Raw genomic sequence first — 9,251 nt, 5'->3', positions numbered from 1 at the left:
AACACAGGCTCACTTTACTTGTACTGCTCCCGGGGGAGGTGGGTCAGCTGTCCACCTGGGATGCTCTGGCTCTGAGTCCTCATGATTCTTGGATGCGTCTCAGTCCACTGAGTGAGAAAAAGAGACACAACAATCTGAAATATCAAAGCGGTGACCTGCCTGGTGTTCTCCCCTCCCAGTTTTCCCTCTTCCCCTCTATCCCCCCGCACATCTTGCGTCTGGCTTCTCCACACCGTTTACGCGCCCCCCTGACGAACCCTTAGGACTTTTCATCGCTACCTGTTTTCCGCGCCGCGTTTGGCCCGCCTCCGCCGCCGTGACAGGCCTTTGCGCATGCGCGGAGTGAAACTTCAAGAAGGTCAAGATGGCGGCGGCCAGGGTGGGGGTCCTGGGAGTCCGGTGGCTGCAAAGGGCAGCCCGGAACGTGGTACCGCTGGGTGCACGGACAGGTCCGCGAGAAAGGGCGAGGCCTCGGTGTGGGACGGGAATGGCTGAGGGTTGGTGTGTCGGGGGAGTGTGGGTATCGTGGATAGCGCGGCAGCCGTGTCCGGGCGGGGGGGCGGAGGTGGAGTTGGTATAGCCATTAGAGCGGGTGGAGGGTCTCGCTGTAAGTGTCGGGCTCCGGCCTTCGCAGTCATTGCAACTTGAAATCTTCGGGGCGGCAGGCGGGTCGGAGTGCCTTCTGACGTGCCCTCGTCTGCCCTCCAGCCTCCCACATTACCAAGGACATGCTCCCGGGGCCCTACCCCAGGACCCCAGAGGAAAGGGCCGCCGCCGCCAAGAAGTACAACATGCGGGTGGAAGACTACGAGCCGTACCCAGATGATGGCATGGGGTGAGAGAGAGAGGGTCTGCTCGCACCTGGGTAGTGACGGGAGAAAGCGGCTGGGTTAGGTGGCTCCGCTCTGACCCTTCCTCCTCCGCCCCCCGAACCTTCCCATGACCCCTCAGAGTCAATGGTGTGGGTGCTTTTCTCGGGGGAGGGGGTGAATGAGCAGCTGCAGCCGAGAGGACTTCAATTTTCTCCTTGGCTCGGGCTGTTTTCTCAAATGAGGAAGCGAGGTTTTAATAGCTCCCCGAGGACCTCTGAATAGCAGGAACCTTCCTTGGCTCCATGCGGAGCGCAAGGTTTCATTTGGATTGAGCATCTGCTGGGCTCAGGTGCTGTCATCCAGGCACGTGATCGGGCTGGAACTGGACTCCTGTCATGAGAACCTTATTTGGAGATGGAGTACTCTATATTTGTGTATATTTCTTTTTAAAAAAATATCATTGCTGTTGGGGCTGTGGAAATCCTAGCAACTGTAAAGCAGATTAAACAGCCAATTCCCTTACTCTAGTTGATGTTATCCCCCCCTCCCGCCCCCATAGCCACATAACATCTCTATGCTTAATTATCTGAAATGATTACCAGCACCCTCATTTTCTGTCCTAGCATCACGCATTCAGTAGTGGTTTCAGCAGCTCCAATTCGTCTTGTTTTCCAATCACTTTCTGTGATATATGTCTACTTGTCATCATTTCCCATGTCTTTTATTGTGTTGTGGACAAGAGTAGCCTTGATAGCTGTCTGTATTAAGTTGAACCTGGATTTGTTGGGGAAAAACCAACTTAGCAAGAAGTGCCATGAGGTGTTTGAAACATGGAGATTATGCCAACTCAGTGGTTGAGGAACACAGATGCTATGAAAAGAATACTTTTCTAATCTGCCCCTTTTTGTTTTTATTCCAATTAGCTGGGTGACCCCATTGGGTTCAGACCCTAAACTTCAGTTTCATTTTCTGTCTCATGAAGAAATCAGAATGACATAACTTAATGCCCTTCCAGGCCTAACATTATAACATTATGTGACTTTTTTCTTTTTGTTGAAAGAAGGTGAGAAAAGCTTATGATGTTATAATGTTTCAGGATTTGACATGAAATTTTTTTAATGTCTTTATTGATTTCAGAGAAAGGAAGGGAGAAGGAGAGAGAGAGATAGAAACATCAGTGATGAGGGAGTCATTGATCAGCTGCCTCCTGCAGGCTCCCCACTGGTGATCAAGCCTGCAACCCAGGCATGTGCCTTGACCGGGAATGGAACCGCTATCTCCTGGATCCTAGGTCAATGCTCAGCTACTGAGCCACGCCAGCACAACTGACATGAACTTTTAATTACAATTTGTACTTCTGTGGTTAGTTCTATGCTTAGTGACTAGAAATTGAGATCTTGATTTGAAAGTCAATTCCTCTGTCCTTAGGTGAGGCAGTTATCTCTGTCAGTTGGTTTCTTATCTTTGAAATGAGGAGACTGAATTATCTGAGAGACACTGCTCAGAGCCCCTTCCAGAAGTTTTTACTGTCTCTCAGGTATGGCGACTACCCAAAGCTCCCTGACCGCTCACAGCACGAGAGGGATCCGTGGTATGAGTGGGACCACTCAGACCTGAGATTGAACTGGGGTGAACCGGTGAGAGAACTATATCCCATTTAACCTTTCTTCCTTCTTCCTAATGTATTCCTGGGGATTATTTCTTTAGCTCAAATAGCACTTCTCTGTCCAAGTAACACTAAGGTTTTCTGCCCAAGGAAGCAAAATCCATTGATCTGAAATCTGAGGTCCCATGTGTAGCATGTGGAATGGGACTTCTGGGAATTAACAAGCTCTGTAAATTTTCATGATTGAGCTGTCTCTGGTCAGCAGAAACTAACCATAAACCAGCATCTAGTCCTGTGGACCAAAGTATCTCAAACTTTTTCTTTCAGAATATAGCCTGGGGCAGTAGAATGCCTTTATCAAGCCCTGTATCAGGCTCTGATCACTCTGGACTGCTTGCTTTTGCAGGAAGAGGAGTGACAGTTATCTGCCTTTCTGCCTTAGATTCACTGGGACCTAGATATGTACATCAGGAACCGTGTGGACACGTCCCCCACGCCTGTTTCTTGGGATGTCATGTGTAAGAGCCTCCTCGGTTTTGTGGCCTTCATGCTGTTCATGTTTTGGGTGGGGGAGACTTATCCCTCCTACCAGCCCGTGGTGAGTATCTGAAAAGTACTTTCTTGGACACATTTACTTAGCCCTGTTTCCTGAGGGAATAAAGTCTCTGGAGTAGGGATCCAGCCAATACCAAGCTTGGCTTCCTGGGACAGCCTATAGAGGACCTTATACATTGGCCTGGCACAAGTACCAGAGCACTGCTCCATGCCTACATCTTCCGTCAGTCTGAGTGAGAAGAAACAGTTTAGGACTCCGTGAGAAATGAGAATGTCGAAGCCAGCTAGTCTCTAGAGTTGCCATTTGGGGACTGTACTTACCAATTATATTTCTTCAAGTGATCTTTCAAGGTAGAATCATGTAATCTAGAGAGAAGCATTATCCTTTTTAGAGGTATGAAGAAGTACCTCCTATGGGGTATTGGAAGCAATTAAATTGATTTCAGAGAGAGGGAAGGAGGGAGAGAAACATGCCAGTTTACTACAAGCATAGACAGTTATATTTTGGAGAATGTAAAAGACAGAAAAAATACTCTCTAGCTTTAAGGAAGTTGAATTTGAATAAGAAGAAAACTTAGGTAAATGACACGATGAGCAACATTTGAACAAAGATATAGGAACCTCGCACAGTGTTTGTGTATGTGTGTATGGTGAATGTTTGTGCTGAGGGATATGAGGTGCTATTAAGGAGAAGGGTTAAATGACCCTAAAATGTATATATATACTTTGGGTGGTAGGAAGAAGTGGAGAGAACATTTAGGGCAAGAGAAAACGGGAGAAAGGAAAAGGAGAGTGATTTAGCTGGAGTGGAGCAAGCATATAAAATAATTCCTAGATAACTAGCTGCATTAGTTACCTGGAGAACTGCTAAGAATTCAGATTCCTGGGCTCCACTTCCTGGAAAAACTAATTCAGTAGCTCCACAGTGGGATTCTAGAATCAATATTTAACAAGTCCCCAGGTAATTCCAATGTCCTGGGAAATCAGATGTGGAAGTTGCTGTGTTAAAAATTATTGTGAGGTGGGCTGATCAGTTAGGTTGGACAGCTTTTACTGCATTGCTAAGGGATTTGGACTGAATGGTATAGGAACACAGTAATTCAACAGATATTTATGAAGCTCCTGTTGTATACAAGGTCCAGACCATGCTAGGGGTTGGGGATACAGTGACGACTTGGTCTGCCTCTAGGCAGCCAGGAGCCATGTTGGGTTTTTGAACAGAAGAATGACCTAAGGAAAGCTAGGTTTTTAGGAAGATTAATCTGGGAGTAGTCTGCAGGATAGATTGTAAGGAAAGGAACTGAAAGCAGGGAAGCTGCTGTGTTTGCAGTTGGCTGCTCAGTGCTACCTCTGCAGAGATAATCAATGTCCTGATGGTAGCTGGTATGTCTGTGTGCACTGACACGAGCCTTCCTACCAAGCCCCAGGGGCCTCAGGCTGGAGAGTGCATGTAGGGCTGGTGTGAGCACTAACTTCACTTCAGGAGAGCAAGAAACACAGTGTGGCTCTTCCATTTTTCAGTTCTGTAAGCACATCACCCTTTTCTCCTCCCCTTGAGCTGTGTTCTCTGACAGCTGTTTGTTGGTAAAGCCAGCAGCCCCTAAAGCACGTCCCAGCCGTGTCTCCTCTGTGCTTTCCCTCACTGCTGCTCCTGCACGCCTCATTTGCTAGGCCACTTTAGTGGTGGAACCATTAGAGGCTGAGTGACTTAAAGGAGATTGAGTCTGTCTCGACCCCGAGAGAGTGGGATGGATGGATGCATCGTCTCATTTAGAAAGCTCTCCCTGGTGCTCTCTCTCGTTCTCTCTCTCTCTCACACTCTCTCTCACACACACACACACATACGTACACATACACATGCACAGAGAGTAGGCACCACTTCTCTTACAATCTAGGCTTTCTCTCTGCCTTGGGCTTAACAGGAAAGAGGAGCGCTCTTCCTGCCATTCTAGCCCAGCTGGATCTGACCAGAGGCTACTGCATACCCATTTACTGTGCATGACTATTAAACTCAGAGCAGGATGTAGCCAGGTGTTGGCTGGATGTATATTGTTCTTGCTGACCTGTGTTTTTTCCTTAGGGGCCAAAGCAGTATCCTTATAATAATCTGTACCTGGAACAAGGCGGCGATCCCACCAAAGAGCCTGAGCCTGTGGTTCACTATGAAATCTGAGGAGACTTCATGGGTTTCGTGCCCCCTAACTGACTCCCTCATTCCTAGAGATTTAATCTTAATGAAACCCCTAATAAAATAGTGTTGTGGTATCTGTGCTTCATTTCCCCAGGAATAGCTACTGCCGTGAGGAACCTCATCCTTTTCTCTGTTTTCTGTCTGCTGTCACTCCCCTCCTCTGCCCAGAGATTGGAAAGATGGGAGGGTGGGGGGAGTTAAGCACAAGATGTTAATTTATTAACTTGACTGTGAAAGTAGCTGAGGGTTCCATTTGTGCAGCAGGTGCTTAGGGTAGCTCCTTTTCTCATTTACAAGGTTGAGAAAGAAGGAAGATATGGTTCTGACTTCGCAAGTTGCAACAAGAATTATTTCCCATTAAAAAACCTTTTTAATAATACTGGTTAACAAAAAATTGTACTCTAACATGTTGTAATTATATTATAAGATAAGTAGGTGTTTTTGAACTGGCCTACGGCTGTGACTGCCTCTAATTTTACTTATATAAATATGTATTTCTTATTCCAAAGCCACTTCTGAATCCTATCTTCTTATAAGCTAACATTACCTATATTTATGAATGAGAGGACAGTTCAGTGAGTTACTACTGAGCCTATGGCTTTCATTTCCTTAATGATTCATCCAAGCTCCTATATAGCCTTAGAAAGAGGAAAACCATGTTTTTGAGAGTCTATCTCAATGCATCTATTTTTAAGTGAACCAACTTAATGTTGTATTCTTCCTTCGGGGACATTTTCTTAAATTACAATCATATTGCCAAAAACCTGACCCATAAAAAAAGATACATTTAACAGACATGAATAGAAACAAGTCCATTCAAATTAGTAAAGGGGTCCTTTATTGGTTGTCCAGGCAGTGAAAGACATGAGATCAGGGAATGGATACTTCTCATGAAATGCCTCTGAAAACCTTTAGTCTTTTTCTGTCTTCATTTTCTGTCCTTTAGAGCATTTGGTGATCATTTAACAAACATCTGTGTGCCTCAAATATATCAGACACTGATAGGCCCTGGGGACATAAAGTTGAACAAGACAAAATAATTGCCTTCAAGTAGTTACCTAGAAGAGGAGACTGGCAGTTAAAAAACAAGGTGAAAAGAATTTATGAGAGATGTGTGAATTGAGAGAAGAGTGCACTTAAAAAAACATGTCCTGCTTGAAACCTACTTTAGGCCTTTGGTTCAAATTTCTTTCAGAGCACTTCATCAGTGACACTTCTTCCTCATTCCCTCATTTGAGGTTTTGCCTGAGGCTCAGTTATCAACCCTGTTTACTTTTCCTCAGGTTTCATCCACCCTTGGGGTGCTATGAAGTTTAAGAAATACTTAATGAGTACTTAGTACAAAGAGTGGGCAGGCACAGACAATGCCCTAAATTGTCTTCTGTCCTGACTTGGAAACTCCCAAGTCCACATGAAAGGAAATCTAGAGTTGTGTTACAATGACTTGGGGGGCTGTCATTAGAGAACCCCCTCACCATCTTTGGAAGATATCAGGCAGGAATATGGTAGAATTCATGCATTAAATGGAAAATTTCAGTCAAAACTTAGATCTAAGATTTCCAGCTGCCTACAGGACGTTTTTATTTGGAAATGCCACAGTTCCTTCAATTAACAAGAATATGTGATATTTTCATCTCCCCTTCCAACTCCTTTATCAGTCACAAAAGACTGTACAATCTTCCTTTATGAACATTGCCACTATATTAATCCAGGCTTTCATCACCTCATGCCTGGGTTCTACTAGACTCCTAATTTGAGTCCCTGCCTCCAGCGCTCTGTTCTCTCCCTGAGTGGATCCATATTGCTAGTCTAAAAATGAAATCTATGTTACTGCATCCCTACTCATAATTTTCAATTACTCCCAGTTATCTTGAGTTGAATTGGTATTTCTCAATCTGTAACCAGCCCACTCCCCCAAACTATAACCTTTCATTCATGGCATGGGAAATGGCAGGGCAGCTATCAGCCCGTTGGGCCCCTTTCTCCTTGCTGAGGCATTACCTATCTTGCAGCTCCAGGGCCTAACACCTGTCTCGTCCCTGAACCTTCGGGAAGCCCCTGGTTTACAGTACCGAGCCCTCCCCATACCTACAGCCTTTAATTATTTCAACCAATAGTTTGGGGCACCAGTTGCCGGGCCGCAGTGTGTCCCTATTTATGCCCTCGATTGCTTTTTACCTTTTCAATTCGGTTTTTACTGAGAACTCCTGGAGCCAGGGCTCAGTCTTCTCCACTTCAGTAAGTAGATAATGAATTAGTCCTTTCCCTTTTCAGAGGCTGGCTCCGGAGCCTAGTTCAAATAGAATAAACCAGAATTTCCTGGTGGCAGGATCTGGCCCCCTGTGGCAGAACTGCGCAGTCGGCTCCGGTGAGGGCGGCCCGTTAAAGCTGTCGTCCTGTTGCACCCTCTCGGTGGGTCGCGCGGCCCGGCCCTCCGCGCCCAGCTTCGCGGCGCGTGGTCAGCGACGCCGCGCGGCCGTGACCACTTTTGGCCCTCCGCAGCCGCCGTCCGCAGCGCCCGCCGAGGAGGCCGGCCGGGCTCGCCGCGCCTGACCCCTGACCTGGGCGCTCCCGGCAGGTGCGTGTTCCCCGCCAGTCTGGGGCCCCTGACGGCAGAGACCGAGCTCGAGGCTCCCCGAGGGGAGCGCGCCCTCTGCGGAGACCCCGGCCCGCCCCCGCTCCGGCCAGCGCGCCTCTGGCCGGACGCTGCGCCATCCCTGCCCGGAGCAGGCGCCGCTCCACCTGCCGCGCCCGGCCCCGCGTTAGCGCTGCCCCCGCGCCTTCCCTCCGCCCCCGGCCCTGACCCGGCCTGGTCCCAGGGGAGCCTGCACCTGGCTGGGCGGGAAGGCCGGTCATTACTGACCCCTGCCCGCGCCGCGTCGGGGAAGGAGAGAAGCCCCGCTCCCCGCGCTCCGGAGGGACTGGGCTGCGCGGGGTGCCTGCGCCCGCCGCCGCCGGAGCCTGTCAGCTCCTGACGGAAGCGGGGTCATGGCTCTCCCGCCTTCAGCGCGCGTCCCCGGCCATTCTGACCCCCGCGAGGACCTCTTTTAGGTGAACAGATGTCTCTGAACAAAGTGGATTGATTTAAAGCCCATTTTCCCAATTTCTAGACTGTCAGGATTTAAACACTTTATGGAGTTGAGTTTAGTGTAGTTTATTTAGACCAGTGTAATGGTTAAAAGCCCTGGGCTCTGGAGGCTGATAGGGGTTCACATCTTGACCTACCCAGTTTTCTTCTTTGTAAAATGGGGGTGATAATAGTACTTATCCGGTAGAACCAGAGTGAGAATTAAATTAGTTATACATGTCAAGCGCACAGTGCTAATAGCAACTCCTAATTTTGTTACGGGATCTTTTCCCAGAAACGTGAAAATGGCTTTGACCAGCAGGTGGCGGTGGTGATGCGAAGCGCGGGTGTCAGAAGATTCGTGAAGTAGCCTCAAGTGTTCAGAGGCCTGGGAATCTTGGCTAAATTGTCAGTCTTAAACTGTCTTCTAGCTGGAAAGTACATTAGAAATTAAGTAATACTACTTCCTGTTTTTAATAAGTGGAGAGTAATCTGAGTGTGGCTTGCTAAAGCAAGTTGCAGTGGGTCCCAAGATTCTTCTCACAAGTTGTGTTACTTTTTAAAAAACTTTTCTGCCACTTTGTGAACTCATTGGGACGGTACCTTGAATGTGCATTAGAATTGGATTGGAAATCAGAGTTAAAATGGATGTCTGCACTCATTCAGCAAATATTATCAAGCACTATGTGTCAAACGTTCTGGTTATAACATGATGAACAAAGCAGACACAGTGCTAGCTATCATGGAGTTTACTTAGTGGATGAGACCACCAATATAAATGTAAATAAATATATGATTATAAATTGCCACAAAGAAAGATATTGAGACTGTTTTTGATTGGGTGGCTTACCTCTCTAAGGAGATGAGAAGCTGAGTCCAGAAAAATGCGATAAGAGCCATTCATGCAGAGAATGAAAGGAGGAGCATTCAAAGTATAAGGAACAGAATTTGAAAAAGCTCTAAGGTGGGAAAAAGACAGAAAATGCCCAAAGGCTAATGAAGCTGGTGCCCAATGAATAA

The 9,251-nt window shown here is 47.2% G+C and overlaps 1 protein-coding gene across 1 annotated transcript; it reads left to right on the top strand.

Annotated features, from left to right (window-relative positions):
• The first annotated feature begins 361 nt into the window (after positions 1-361).
• NDUFB8 (NADH:ubiquinone oxidoreductase subunit B8) lies at positions 362-5,238 on the top strand. Its single transcript, XM_016219969.2, has 5 exons — positions 362-449; positions 709-835; positions 2,350-2,449; positions 2,861-3,016; positions 5,054-5,238. Exons 1-5 carry the CDS (start codon positions 365-367, stop codon positions 5,144-5,146), a joined length of 561 nt encoding a protein of 186 aa, XP_016075455.2. The 5' UTR covers positions 362-364; the 3' UTR covers positions 5,147-5,238.
• The last annotated feature ends 4,013 nt before the right edge of the window (positions 5,239-9,251 follow it).

The sequence above is a fragment of the Miniopterus natalensis genome, chromosome 14, assembly GCF_054644295.1.
Source record: "Miniopterus natalensis isolate mMinNat1 chromosome 14, mMinNat1.hap1, whole genome shotgun sequence".
NCBI classification, from domain to species: domain Eukaryota; kingdom Metazoa; phylum Chordata; class Mammalia; order Chiroptera; family Miniopteridae; genus Miniopterus; species Miniopterus natalensis.
Note: the sequence above shows the minus strand (reverse complement) of the source record. Positions and strands in the feature narration are given on the sequence as shown.